Raw genomic sequence first — 13452 nt, forward strand, 5'->3', positions numbered from 1 at the left:
TGGGTTTTTTTTTTTTTTTTTTTTTTTTTTTTTTTTTTTTTTTTGGTTAGAAAGGAATAAGCAGCCTTTCTAACAAAAAAAAAAAGTCTCTTTTAAATACTTCTATAATTTAATTCTTGTTCTTGCTTTACTTGGTGTAAATGCACCTTTTTTCTAACTACAGTTTAGAGGATCTATTGGCTAACCTGAAGGTTTTTCTTAATCAATGAGTTTGTCAGCACTGCTACTTATTGTATATTTCATTGCATTGAAATGTTGTTTCCAATTAAAAGAAACAGAAGGGGAAAAACACTTGAATTTTGTTATGCAAAGAAGGTATACATCATAAAGGACCAGAGTTGCCATCTCAAGACTTACATAGAACACAAATAAAAAGCTTTCAAACATGTAGAAGATCAAGGCATTTCTTTTTGAAGTCACAGAATTACAGAATGTAATCCCTGTCTCCAGCCCCGTTTATCTAATAGGAAAAAATCTCTCCCTACTCCCTCCCTCGTTCTCCATTTAAACTGGGATTTCCCACCGGCCCAAGGGGTTAAATGTATGTCAATAGAGACGCCAACTAACCCCTAATAGAGAATCAATCTCGATTGATAGTGTCTGTAACGGTATGGTGAGATTATGAGTTAGAACTATAATGAGGTCGTGCCTCAAGTGTGCATGATATGCAAGTAGATTATGAATGAAGGAACTAGTAAAGAGTTGGGTTATCCTAGAACCTTATGATGCTTCCAATGAATTGATTGAGCTTCGAGGAACCAAACTACAAGAACCGATGAATCAATAAGAGCTCTAATAGTGCTGAATGATGAGAAGCCACGAAATTACCAAACAAGAACTCTAAGTTGAGCTTGGGTGAGCTAGCATAACCTAGATGAGCCTATGACTTAGAAATGTGACATCTAGGTATGGAATAAGACACATGAACAACTTAACGAAAGTGTATGACATAAGACTTAGAACAAGCTAAGAGCCTACAAGCAAGCTACTTCCCGAATATTTTTATGCTCACTCATTCTACTTTTTTTGTCAAATGGAAACTAAGTTGCGGGATCGAGGTGAGGGTGTGTCGAGCTATGGGGCTATAGAGGTTGAATAGAGTCTTAATTTCGAACTCTTGAAGATTTTCATGTACATGTTTTGATGTTGTATTTTGTAAACTGTCCCTGATGTCTTTTTTATGGACTTGTACTGTTTTATCTTGATTTAAAGTTAATGCATACATGTTTTCAAAATTGAATCAAATTATTATGTTGTTTTTAATTTCTGCGCCAGTTAGTGGCAATTCATGCCTCGAGTCCCTCGAAAAGTAGGCCATTACACAAATCCACCACAAAGCTAATACCTTTGTTGCTTCTTATATTAGCTCTCCCACTTACAAGAAGCGATAGAAACAGCACAGTACTATAGTTTATACTAAAAAGTTACAAATATGCCAACTCCGCATGACAAACCATGAACAACAGAAAGTGATATGAGATGAAATATACAGTTCAGATCAGCTCTTCTACACAACCCTCTGGGAAATTGCATAATATTACAGAGGGCAGCTTGAAAATTTCAGAAAGCCATTGCAACAAATAAAAAGAAAGAGAAATGGAGGTTATGCGAGAAGAACCTGGTGGGTAACAGGATCCAATTCAAAGACTTTGGTTGGGCTACTTTCAACCCAGGAAGTCTTTTCCTCTAGTGTTAATGTCTCCATTAGGTCTTCATTGATGTGAATGCTTGGTTCATACATGAAGGTCACAGTTGCTGCAGGCGACCATTTTGCATGATCTTTACCAATGCCCTTCCTGGCTATGGCTCTCAACCTCAATTCTTGACCCCGACGTAGCTTCACAATGATTATTCCTCTACAATTATCACAAAACCCGCTCAAATTGAGGAGCAATTATTTCACCAACCACAATGATACTAGATTAAAATGATATTTTGCACATTACAATTTTTTTTTTTTTTTCCTTTTTTATGTAAATTTCAGACAGGCAATTTGGTAGAATGCAAGAAAATTCATCATTAAGGTAGTGAGATGCGTTGGCATTCAGTCAAACAGATTATTGGTGTCCCAACATTTATGTTTGCTCACCATAGAACATGAAGCATAAAAACCAAAGCACAAAAAAATACAAGCGAAATCCAGAACCATGAAGATGAACTCATAAACCTGTTCTAACACAAGCATTTTATCACAACTATCCGCCTAAGATGAAATTGCTACCATGTGAGTGAACCAACAAGCAGAGGAAAATGACAGCATCCAATAGAAAATGAAAAGAATGTTATTTTACAATAATGCAGGAATGTTGCATAGCAAAGAAAGAACGCATTATAACTTCGGCGGTCAAGCTCCAAAGTAGAAGTGATATACCATCTCTAAGATGTATTTTCACCCAAAAATTTACCCTCCATTTGTAAACCGAATAGCAGATGGCGTTGCATACTTTGAAGTACAGACCACGAAAAAGTCTACCCAACTACATGCAATAATCAGCTAAAAGCTCAAATGAATCTCGCTGTGAAAATAGAATCAACAAATATGTCTACGAGTCGAGACACGTGAGAGTAAGAGGAAATACTTGGTATCAAGGGCTTCACCAGCAGCTGCTGCAGAATCAGAGAAATCAACAGGGACAACAGTGTGATCGGAACTATAGAGATCCTTGCTGGAGACGTCTAGGGTTTGGTCAGAGTGGCACTTGGCACGAAGGTGAAACTCGACAGAGCAAAACTCGCACTGGCCATCACCATCACAAGCATCACAGTCGCGAGAGAAGCGCATAGACATGGCACGCTCGCTGGTGAGGGGAATGAGACCGAGGCGATGGGCGATGAACTCATCGTTGAGAACTGAGGAGTTCACTTCAATTTCTACCAGGTCGATGGCGATGGTGGGGACCTCGGCGATCATGACGCGACGGAGGGCGTTGGCCATGCTAACATCAGTGTCGTGGAGCTCGAATTTGGCATAGTCATCTCTGAGCTCTCGGATCTTGACCTTCGGAAAGCGCTGGTACGATGCCCCTTCCATGGCTCCCTCCTCTCTCTGTCTTTCTGCCTCTCTCTTCCGACTTCCGAGGGTTTCCGAGTGTGGAGACCTTCTAAAAGGCTGTTGGTGAAAGACCGACCCGGTCCCGGTCCGGTCTGCCAGTGAATAGACTCGACCCAAAAGTATCTTTGATATTTAAAAATCTTCTAGAGATTAATGAGTAGTATTATTAATATTTGAAATGGTGAAGAATGAAAAATAGAATTAATTTTTACCGCGTTTAAATAGGATACAAATTATCAATTAGTACCTAAAAACAAAGAAAATAAATAACAAACTAAATCTTGTAAATCTAGTAAATATGACTCTCCCAAAAATAATATAAAATATACTACTAACAACTCTAAAAAATAAAGAAAAAAAATATTAACAGATAATCATGAATATCTAAGATATAGAAATGAAATGTTGTAGTGACAATTTTGTTTTAATCTTTAAATTTTCGGACATAATGAATTTCTTTTCATTAGGAGTCCAAAAAATTGTTCAGTACAGAATTTGTAGAGATCAAGTTTTTGTCGAGATTTATATATATATATATATATATATGTATATTTTAAATATTCTTTTCAAAGACTTTTTATTAAAAATGTATAAAACATCTTAGTAAATACAAAAATATTTCATAAAAATTATGAATTTTTTTTTTCCTTAAAAAAAGAATTACAACTCATTACAAATAATTTAGAAAACAAATAGAAATTGAATTGAAAGCATACAGCACTTTAAACAATTATTTAAAATGCATAACTAATCAACAAAAAGAAAATATGCAAAATTTGATAACATATTTATTTCATTCATCATAATTAATCATAACAATTTTATATTTATTTACCTATCATTGAAATTTACTTTTTTTTTTTTTTTAGGTTTAATGCTAAAATTTACCACACCAATTTACCATTTTAAGAATGTAATTAAACTACCGTTACCCTAATGAAATTAATTATTAAATTTGAAAAAAAAACCAACATCTTTACCTTTTGAAATCTCATTTGGACTATTTAACCACACAAAGTTAACATTATGATATGATAAATTTATCTTACAGCAACGTCGAAACAAAATTGTAATCGAACGAGATGGACAAGGTAACATGGTGGTTCAAATCCAACAACAATTCAACTCATAAAATCCTGCCCATGTGCTGAGTTTATAAGCTTTTCCCCTAAATCTATACAATATTTAGGGTAAAAGGGTTATTAATATCCAACTAAAGCCTATCAAATAGCACAATACTGTAGTCCTACTCCCCCCCTTAACCAGAACTCCAACAGAATAGAACTCACTTACTACTTGATTAGAATGCATCTGATTGGCGACCCCTCGGCGCCAAGCAACCTAAGAGGCAAGCAATGAATCGAATATAATCCCGGCTGGACGCCATCAAGCTTTAAGCCTTCGACAAGAATGGTTTCCTGAAGCAAAAGATGGTGTTAGTGTTTGTGTTAATCTTGTCTTGTTCACTACTCAGTATCTCAAAAGGAAGCCATGGATGTGCAGGAAAGCCATAATGTTTATGAGCAATTGCCAGTGATAATATGTTATACACCTGATGACAAGGATATAGAAAGACAAATGCAGAATGGCTACAATAAAAGATATGAGATCCCACATAGATTGAAGAAAAGAACGAGTGTCAGCAAGGATGCTGGGACACTGGGTGGATTGTGAGATACCACATCGGTTGGAGAGGGTGTAGAAACCCCTCCCTAATAGAGGTGTTTTAAAAACCCTGAGAGAAAGCCCGAAAGGGAAAACTCAAAGAGGAAAATATATGCTAGCCGTGGGTTTGGGCTGTTACAAATGGTATCAGATAGCCCAAAGAGGAAAATATCTGCTAACGGAGGGCTTGGATGGTTATAAAAGATGTCTCGGAAGAACATGGATATTGTATAGAAGCTTCCCAAACGAGTTTGTGATAGGGGCAGGGTGGGAGTGACAATTCATCCTGTCTATCTTTGACTTTAACTTCAAAGGGAAAGAGATACATACTATATTTGACTAGACAATAGGATTTTTCTCGTTCTCGAGTTTATAAACCAATGTAATTCCACAATTATAGCAAGTATTAGATAAAAGATGACTCGTAAGATGAAAAAGCAGTTGTTATCAGCAGTCACTAGAGCATAACTTTGAGTAAAACTCTAGGTAATTAATCTGTATGTACACATTCATTACAGAGTAATTATACTTCAATTTTTACATGAAAAACTATCTAAAAAAAATTTGCATTCCAATTCTGAATCAAGCAGTCAGAAAGAAGAAATCGAAGACTCTTTGAAATTGGTTTGGAAAAGAAAGATCCCCGAACAAGAACAACTACATATAGTCTCTAGTACAGATAAAAAAAAAAAAAAGAACAAAAAAATCCTTACCCTGCCTTCTAAAAATTCGAGATGAGATGGAATAAGATCATCAAAGGCAGCAACTGATAAGTAGTCAATTCCTGCATGATAGAAGGAGCCGTTAGTTGAATCATTGAACTTTCAGAAAAATATGAATTTGACTTCAAAATGAACAGGAGTAACCGTTCTCTCACCAACTAGTTTGATATCAGTGTTGTCTACAAGCCATTTTGCTCCATCCTTCATAAATCCAACATAGCTCGTGTCAAACTCCTTTTTCCACATGAGACCTCTGCATTGGCATGGATCAAAGTGAAGTTTTTTTTTTTTTTTTTTTTTTTGTTCAAGATTGGAAGATTTTCTTCATTACATGATCTGGACTGTACAGTTTATGATACATATTGGTAGATCCCACCCCTCCCCCCCACCCTTCCAGTTTGAACTAAACGAAATTGCATGTAGTGACAGGATACTGCAACAGTCTATATGAGAAAAACTGGTAAATAGGCAAACCCGTGAAAGTAAGGATTAAGAATCTGTTGCCTTAACAGATCTGTCATACTTTTCAGACATTAGAAATCAGAAAGACATGACATGAACATGGTTTTATGAGTTCAAAATTGATTCATAGTGAAACAAATAAAAACAAATATCAGAACTTACAAAGCAGAAGGATAGGTAATTAGACAATAACATTGGAAGTTCAGAAATACATATTTGGATACTCGAAATACGAACAAAAGAACAATGTCCACATAACAAGCCCATGAAATGAAAACGTCGAAGAACAAATTCCTTCAAATAAAAGTATCAATTACTTTACCAAACAAGATATATCATAATTCATCAACAGCTTAAGGCTTCCATTTTTTATTATTTTTGTTTTCAAGTGACGAACTGAAAGTTCTGTTCACAAATTTTTTACCTGTCAGTATTTAATGTTCTGAAGAGTACACGGCGTACTCCTTTGGGAATGTTCAAAGACTTCATGACTTCAGCTGCAACAACAAAAAACCAAAAATTGTTTAAACGCCCATTTAGGAATTGTTCGTTTCTTACAAATAAATATCAAGACTCATCCATTTCTTGTTTTTGGATTATGTATTACTTGGTAGATAGAACGTAATTTAGAAAAAATTGCAAAATATATCCACAGGGTCTACGAGATGGGTTAGAGTTAGGGAACATACATATCTGCAGACATTGGAGATACCGTGTAAAGCTAAATTAGTGAGAAACATACCAAAAAAAAAAAAACAAAAAACAAGCAAGAAAAGCAATGGAGGATGCTTGCAATGGCGTACCAGTAATGTTCTTATCCCTTGGAACGTCAACCAACAGTCCAGGACCTGAAGAATCAAGCACATGAGACAATCAACTAGTGCTTAAGTTAAGAAAGTGCGTTTTCAGCAAACATAGTTTTCGTATTATATCCACAATTTTCAGTACTAATCAGCGAACCGCAAGAGTAAGAACTTAAATAACAGGCTTCCATTTAAAATAGATCCATGGAATCAAAGCCATAAATTCAAAAAGTTCAACAAAACCACACCGAAGAAAACCAAAGATTAGTAGAGAATCAATACCATTGAGGACTCCCAAGTCGAGTGTGTCAACATCGAATCCCGCATCAAAGTAATGATCAAAAACATGACCAGGTGCATCGACGTGCGTGCCAGTGTGAGCCGGAAGCTTCATTTCAGAGTTATTAGCAAGCGAACCATTCTTCATGCTCTTCGGAAGCCACAGAAACTGGCCAAGCCCTTCGTCAGATTCCCAAGACGGCATATCTACAGTAAACCGATGACTGATGTCGATGATTCGTCCATTATCGTAAACTTCTCGACGGATAGGAGTGAGGCTGCCATCGCCGCCGTCGGAAACTGAGCAATCACCGGCTCCAGTATCGACGACGGAGGGGTAGGCAACGTTGGACGCAGCGGCGAGGAGGAGGCCGGAAACAGCCTGCAAGAAAAGGAAGAGGAGAAAAGAAAATCGGAGATCCATGATCGGCAGAGCTATGGAGGAATTTGGTGGAGAAGGATTCTGATTTTTCAATTCTTCAACAATAATTTGGGCCAGCTTCGCAACCTGACCGTCGACCCATATCTGTAACCAACTACCTCAACGCCTCGACCCAAAATCCGCAGCGGCCGAACCACCTGCAGCCCAAACACCCGTAGCCCGCGCGCCCGAGACAGCAACCCAAACTCGCACCCCTCAGTGACACGTGTCACTAATACATACGCCGACTCCTTTGACTCCAGTGGCTCAGCTTCACGAAGTCCCCAGCTAAAAAAAATAGCTTATTCGGCTCAGGTTGGCAATTTTGACACCGATCCTTCAGCTTTTTACCCTTTTCCAGCTGATTTTGTCCCTAATTAAGGTCAATATAATGTCATATTTCTCAAATTCAAATTCAAGTTAAATTAGATTAGAAAGGTGAAATACTAACGACGAGATGACATTTCTAATAGGAAATGACTCACGGCGATACTTAGAACAACTACAAGAAATGGAAGACAAGCGTACTCGTATTTTGAAAAATGTGGGCTAAGGTCAACTAAGTAAGTCGTTTTACTATCGGATAGGTTGGAAGACTTGTTTGATGTATGACGACACGTGCTTAGTGGCCCATATATGTGTCATTTATGCTTTATATTTATATTATTGTGACTATATTATATGATAATGATGTAGGAGGTATGACGTATGATCTATGATGACATGGTTGAATGATTTGATGATGTCATATGATATAATATGATGTTCTATAATGTCATATGATGATGATAATGATGATGATGATATAAGAGGTAAGATTATGAGATTCCTTAATATGACGTTATTCCATATTAAAATGAAATACATGTTTTAAATGTCATGATGTATTATGACGATGATTTTGCTAGGAAACAACTCTAGTTAATGTTAATGATGATGAACCTATGAACACCAATGCATGCGTATTATTTATAGTAATATGTGGACAGAATTTAGGGTTGTGTCACAAAGATGTTTTAAAGATGATATCCAAATGTCGTGCATTATGCGTGTACATATACATCGCGCTACTTACCCTTTTATGATGATGAGTACGGTCGCGTACATTACAATAATGATGATGATGATCGGGGCTCCCATGACATTTAGATGTCTACTGACCTCCGAACGTCACTACAGACAACTAACTCGACTATGATGGGTCCAGGGGGGTGTGAATCGCCTGGGAATCCACGCTCGCATGTGTGGGTCGTGTGTAGGAAAGTACTACACATCAAATTTTATTCAAACTAGAGGGCCACCCCTATGATGGTTTTAACGATAGGTCCCCTAGGTCATGAATTGCATGTGTTTGCATTCCTTCGACCCCAATAACGGGGTCACTTACTGAGTAGTTTCTTAAAATAATCAAGTTGTGTGTTACTTGTACGGCCGACTATGACATTGCAATCAGAGACCATGACAGTACATAAGATAGTAGTATTGTTTTTTCTTAGACTTAAGTTAGGATAGGGTGTTTTACATTCAATGTTTTACTTGCTTTATTTAGTATTGTATTTATCTTGTTTTAAATACGCTTTCGAACATGTAAGTTCATGAAAGTATTTTAAGTTGAACTTTATGTTTTAAGATGAAGTTTTAAATGTTTAATTCTGCATAAGAGCATAGATTATGATGATGACAGCGACTTAGATTACTAGAAATCTAGGGTTGTTACACAATCGAGTAAGGAATTCCTCTTCGATGCTAAATGTTTTGACTTTTAAAATTGATAGATATGTATGTATGAGATTAATATGTGGATTATATGTTGCTTATTCCCTTTATAATTACTTTTTAAATTATAAAACATTAAAAGCTTGTTTTTGAGTAATGGTCTCTATTGGTTCAAGTCTAGAAAATCAATAATAATTTTATAACTTGTGGGAAGGAGCGTGAAGAGATTTATATATATATATATATATATATATATATATATATCAAAATTAAGGCATATTTATCGGTGAAAATGGATTTAAAAAATCGTATTTAAAACAATAAAAATTGGGCAAAAACCGGGAATAAACGCTCATGTAGCTAGCTCTAGTGGTTTAGTTTCGTCCTCAACTCACATGTTCTATGCTTTGGTTGAAGTTCATCCCTTCACCAAACGTCAAGATCTAATCTATTGTTCATTGGAACAAGTTTTAGCAATTTTTAAGAAAAATTGAAGCTAGAACACATGAATTTAACCAACTTATCCACATTCTCCCAATCGGTAGTTTTTCTGTGTTCATTCGGATTCTTCTAGAAAGTTAGAGCTATTTATTCTACGAATACATAGACCTTTTTCAATCGAGTTTATATCATTAATGGTATACATTTTATTTTTCCTCAAATAATTACCGAGGGAAAGTAAAAAGTATATATATATATATATATATATAAATAAAAGAAACTACCGATGACTCTCAATAATATTTTAAATATTATTATTTGACTTAGGACAATTTAAAGGTTTTGTGGCACGAATCTGAAATCGAACCAATTTAGTTTGGATTCAGAAAAAAGAACCTAATCCTACTCAAAATGTTAATCCAACCCAACCCAACTATTAAAGTTCGAATTGGGTTGATCTGAATTGTCAAGTGGAATGCACACCCCTAACATTTAGACTCGTGACCCTGATTAAAAAAGAAGTATTCATAAAAATAAATGGAAATTAAAAAAATAAATAAAAATAAGAGGGTGTGAGTGGGACCCAAATTGAATAGGAGTAATAGAATAAAATATCTGTTAGCGCAGCTTGCAAGATGGCCTCAACTTCCGCTCCCAATGTCCACACTTCAAATGAATGCCTTCCCCCTTCCCTTTCCTCTTCACCATTCAAAACCCACTTCTTAACCCCACCGTTCCGCCATGAAAATCTTCTCTCTCCTCCTCCTCCTCCTCTCTCTCTCCTCCCTCGCTCATTCTCTCACCTCCCCCTCCGATCTCTCCGCCCTCAAATCCTTCAAATCCGCCATCAAACCCTCTTCCATCCCCCCTTGGTCCTGTCTCGCCTCCTGGAATTTCTCCGTCGATCCCTGCGCCCTCCCCCGCCGCACCTCCTTCTCCTGCGGCCTCCTCTGCAACCCTGCCGCCACTCGCATAACCCAACTCACCCTCGATCCCGCCGGCTATTCCGGCACTCTCTCCCCACTCCTCTCTCGCCTCACTCAATTGACCGTTCTCGACCTCGCCGACAACTCCTTCTCCGGTCTCATCCCCTCTGCCATTTCCTCTCTCTCCAATCTCCAAATCCTCATTCTCCGTTCCAATTCCTTCACCGGAGCGATCCCACCCTCAATTTCCAACCTTAAATCCCTCGAATCCTTGGATCTCTCTCACAATTCCCTCGCCGGAAATCTCCCCAAATCTCTGGTTTTCCTCTCTGCTTTACGACGCCTCGATCTCAGCTTCAATCGACTCACCGGCTCCATTCCAAAACTCCCGCCGAACTTACTCGAACTCGCTTTAAAACGAAATTCCCTTTCTGGGTATTTGGAGAAATCGTCTTTTCTCGAGTCGACTCAGTTGGAGGTCATCGAACTCAGTGAAAACTCGCTCGCTGGAACCTCGCCGGCTTGGTTCTTCCTCCTCCCATCCGTCCAGCAGATTAATTTGGCTAATAACAGCCTGACGCGTGTCGAGATCTCCCCTGCTGCCGCTACGGGCAGTGACCTCGTTGCCGTCGATTTGGGGTTCAATAGAATCGAGGGGAACGTGCCAGTGAATTTCGCGAGCTATCCGGCGCTGTCGGCGCTGTCGCTCCGGTACAATCGGTTACGTGGGACGATCCCATTGGAGTTCAGCCAGATGAAGACGATGAAGAGGTTGTACTTGGATGGGAACTTCCTGACGGGGAAGCCGCCGGCGGAGTTCTTCTTCGGCGGTGATCCGGTCTCCGGTAGCTTGGGGGATAATTGTCTGCAGGGATGTCCACAGTCGTCTCACCTGTGCGCTCCGTCGCAGAAGCCGAACGCTGTTTGCAAGGAAGCGTACGGAAGCGGGAGGGGAAAAGGAAAACCGATGACCTGAAATCCGACATGTCGGCCATAAATTAATTATTTAGTTTTTATTTGTTTATTATTTTTTGCATTTTACGATGAATCTCGGCGGCATAATAAAATGTGCTTTGGGCTTTGTATAGTTTTTTATTTTTATTTTATTTTTTATAATGTACTCTAAAAAATAATAATAATAAATTTAGTGTTTTGACCAATAATGTATTTATTTATTATTTAAACATTTAAAATTTTTAATTACCTTATTGAATTTGTACTATAAATTATAAATTATAAGTTGGTTTCAAAATTAAAAAACAGCATCTTCATAAATTTAGGTTTCCATTAAACAACATCAATTTAGGAATCTATTTGACATTTATGTAATAAGATTGGATATATGCAACCGATCGAGGTTCCATTTTAACATCCCTAACATGAAGGTAAGCTTTTTTACGTGGGTTAGTGGCGTCGTAATCTTGACACGCTCACAACCATACTTGAGGAACCCAAACCTTATAGCCATTTTTTGCTATGATTTGTGGTTTTGTTGGACCTTAAGTGAGGTTTGTCTTCGCCAACCGAACATTGATCGTGTAGAATTCAAACTTGTTCGACCAATACAAAAAGGATGCTTAGTGGGAAACACTCGTAACAGACACTCAACGATGTTCAAATTAAGGCACTTATAAATGAATTTAAACATCGTGTTGTACTCTTGGGCGATACGTACTTAAGTTGAATTTCTTAGAGACTCGTTCATGGACTTAAGTTTTATTCTCTTTCTCTAAGCTTAGAGCATGCTTGTTAGCTCGATTTCATGAATAAGCACCTCTAAAACCCTGAACCCGACCCAACACAACACCCTATTAGCTAAGTACCACCTCACGAGATGGACTATAGCCTAACTATGCTCTAAGTCGCCTAAGATCTTCCTATCCTTTTTGTATATCGTGAGCTCTTGATTAGTGTGATGCTTGCTTAGATTTATAGCTTCATTATTTCGTACTGATCATGTGACGTAAATTGGTCTAGTTAGGGAAGTGTCACAAATTTAAGATTTATGATTAAGTATTAAGTTTGGAAATGGACATCAATTTCCATACAGAACTCATGTTTTGTAGACTTACCTTGAGATGGATGAGGGACCACATGGGTACGTGGGACTCGGATTGACTATGTATTGTGTGTGGGAACGGTCGTGGGCTTCCATGTAGGACTAGCGCTCTGTAAACCCACCTAGAGAGGGGTGACGATCACATGAGTAAATAGAACAAGGACTTAGATACAAACAACTTAAGAACTCAACCTACATGATCAAGAGAATGAATTTTCATGAACATACATGAATATAATGAAGAACCTACAAGCAGACTACTTATCGAGTATTTTTATACTCATCCTAGTTATTGTTTTTATATTTATACTCACCCTACTTATCGAGAATGATTTCTAAATTGGGTCACTCACTCTTTCAGAAGCTAGCATCACTAGTTGAATCCTCTTTGTCGACAACGAGCCCATAATTGTCAGACATGACTTCCTTCCCTTAAGTCTAACTGTCTTGTCATCCTTCAAACAAAGTATGCTCTAGTTACTGTTGGCCACTCTTAGTTGAGTATCATACTTCGTCCTATATAGCTAGTGGAGACGCCAACTAATAAGATTGACGAGATAATTCAGAAATTTAATTAATTAATAAATTTATAAATTTTTACGAACTTAAATTAAATTTTTTTAAAAATAGAATTTATAAATTCGAGCGTTGGTTTTCATTAATATAATGAAATACCTGTAAATTTAGACCTTCATTAATTATAAGCATATCATTACGTAATTATTAAAGTAATTTTTTTAGAAAACACAATTAATAATATTAATTTATTCTAATTTTTCCCACATTTTTTCTGTATTTCTACTTTTGGCCCACCTATGTGAAAGGGGCTTGAATTAGTCAAACTTATTCAACACCCCTTTACTCTTTTTTTTTTTTTTTTTTTTTTTTTTTTTTTTTTTTTTTTTT

The 13452-nt window shown here is 37.2% G+C and overlaps 3 protein-coding genes and 1 long non-coding RNA gene across 6 annotated transcripts in view; 2 read left to right on the forward strand and 2 right to left on the reverse strand.

Annotated features, from left to right (window-relative positions):
- The window catches only part of LOC111486077 (DNA-directed RNA polymerases II, IV and V subunit 3-like), a 10020-nt gene extending 6989 nt beyond the window's left edge, over positions 1 to 3031 (reverse strand). For all 3 annotated transcript variants that reach the window (XR_002718797.1, XM_023133084.1, XM_023133083.1), the window contains exons 1-2: positions 2580 to 3031; positions 1619 to 1856 (exon numbers count right to left, since the gene is read on the reverse strand). Coding sequence is in view for 2 of the 3 variants with exons in the window: in XM_023133084.1 (XP_022988852.1) it covers positions 1619 to 1856; positions 2580 to 3031 (690 nt within the window). In the remaining variant the exon portion in view is untranslated. The remainder of the gene's footprint in view (positions 1 to 1618; positions 1857 to 2579) is intronic.
- A 1106-nt stretch (positions 3032 to 4137) lies between these two features.
- LOC111486103 (kynurenine formamidase-like) lies at positions 4138 to 7482 on the reverse strand. Its single transcript, XM_023133115.1, has 6 exons — positions 6987 to 7482; positions 6705 to 6749; positions 6326 to 6398; positions 5595 to 5692; positions 5431 to 5501; positions 4138 to 4470 (listed from the first exon to the last, which is right to left on the reverse strand). The coding sequence occupies exons 1-6, from the start codon at positions 7405 to 7407 to the stop codon at positions 4345 to 4347; spliced, it is 834 nt and encodes a 277-aa protein (XP_022988883.1). The 5' UTR covers positions 7408 to 7482; the 3' UTR covers positions 4138 to 4344.
- A 90-nt stretch (positions 7483 to 7572) lies between these two features.
- On the forward strand, positions 7573 to 8123 carry LOC111486226. Its single transcript, XR_002718826.1, has 2 exons — positions 7573 to 7786; positions 7878 to 8123. It is a non-coding gene; the product is annotated as an uncharacterized LOC111486226 (long non-coding RNA).
- A 2071-nt stretch (positions 8124 to 10194) lies between these two features.
- On the forward strand, positions 10195 to 11593 carry LOC111486043 (probable LRR receptor-like serine/threonine-protein kinase IRK). The gene has a single exon (XM_023133043.1). It carries the CDS (start codon positions 10303 to 10305, stop codon positions 11461 to 11463), a length of 1161 nt encoding a protein of 386 aa, XP_022988811.1. The 5' UTR covers positions 10195 to 10302; the 3' UTR covers positions 11464 to 11593.
- The last annotated feature ends 1859 nt before the right edge of the window (positions 11594 to 13452 follow it).

The sequence above is a fragment of the Cucurbita maxima genome, unplaced genomic scaffold (assembly GCF_002738345.1).
Source record: "Cucurbita maxima cultivar Rimu unplaced genomic scaffold, Cmax_1.0 Cma_Scf00011, whole genome shotgun sequence".
NCBI classification, from domain to species: Eukaryota; Viridiplantae; Streptophyta; class Magnoliopsida; order Cucurbitales; family Cucurbitaceae; genus Cucurbita; species Cucurbita maxima.

Bases quoted from the DNA above. Each gene is read 5' to 3' on its own strand.
- LOC111486043 (XM_023133043.1), top strand. From the start codon at position 10,303: ATGAAAATCTTCTCTCTCCTCCTCCTCCTCCTCTCTCTCTCCTCCCTC.
- LOC111486103 (XM_023133115.1), bottom strand. From the start codon at position 7,407: ATGGATCTCCGATTTTCTTTTCTCCTCTTCCTTTTCTTGCAGGCTGTT. The intron at 6,750-6,986 runs GTATTGATTCTC...TTGATTCTTCAG, and splicing joins CGACTTGGGAGTCCTCAATG to GTCCTGGACTGTTGGTTGAC. The intron at 5,693-6,325 runs GTAAAAAATTTG...ATGCCAATGCAG, and splicing joins AGAACATTAAATACTGACAG to AGGTCTCATGTGGAAAAAGG.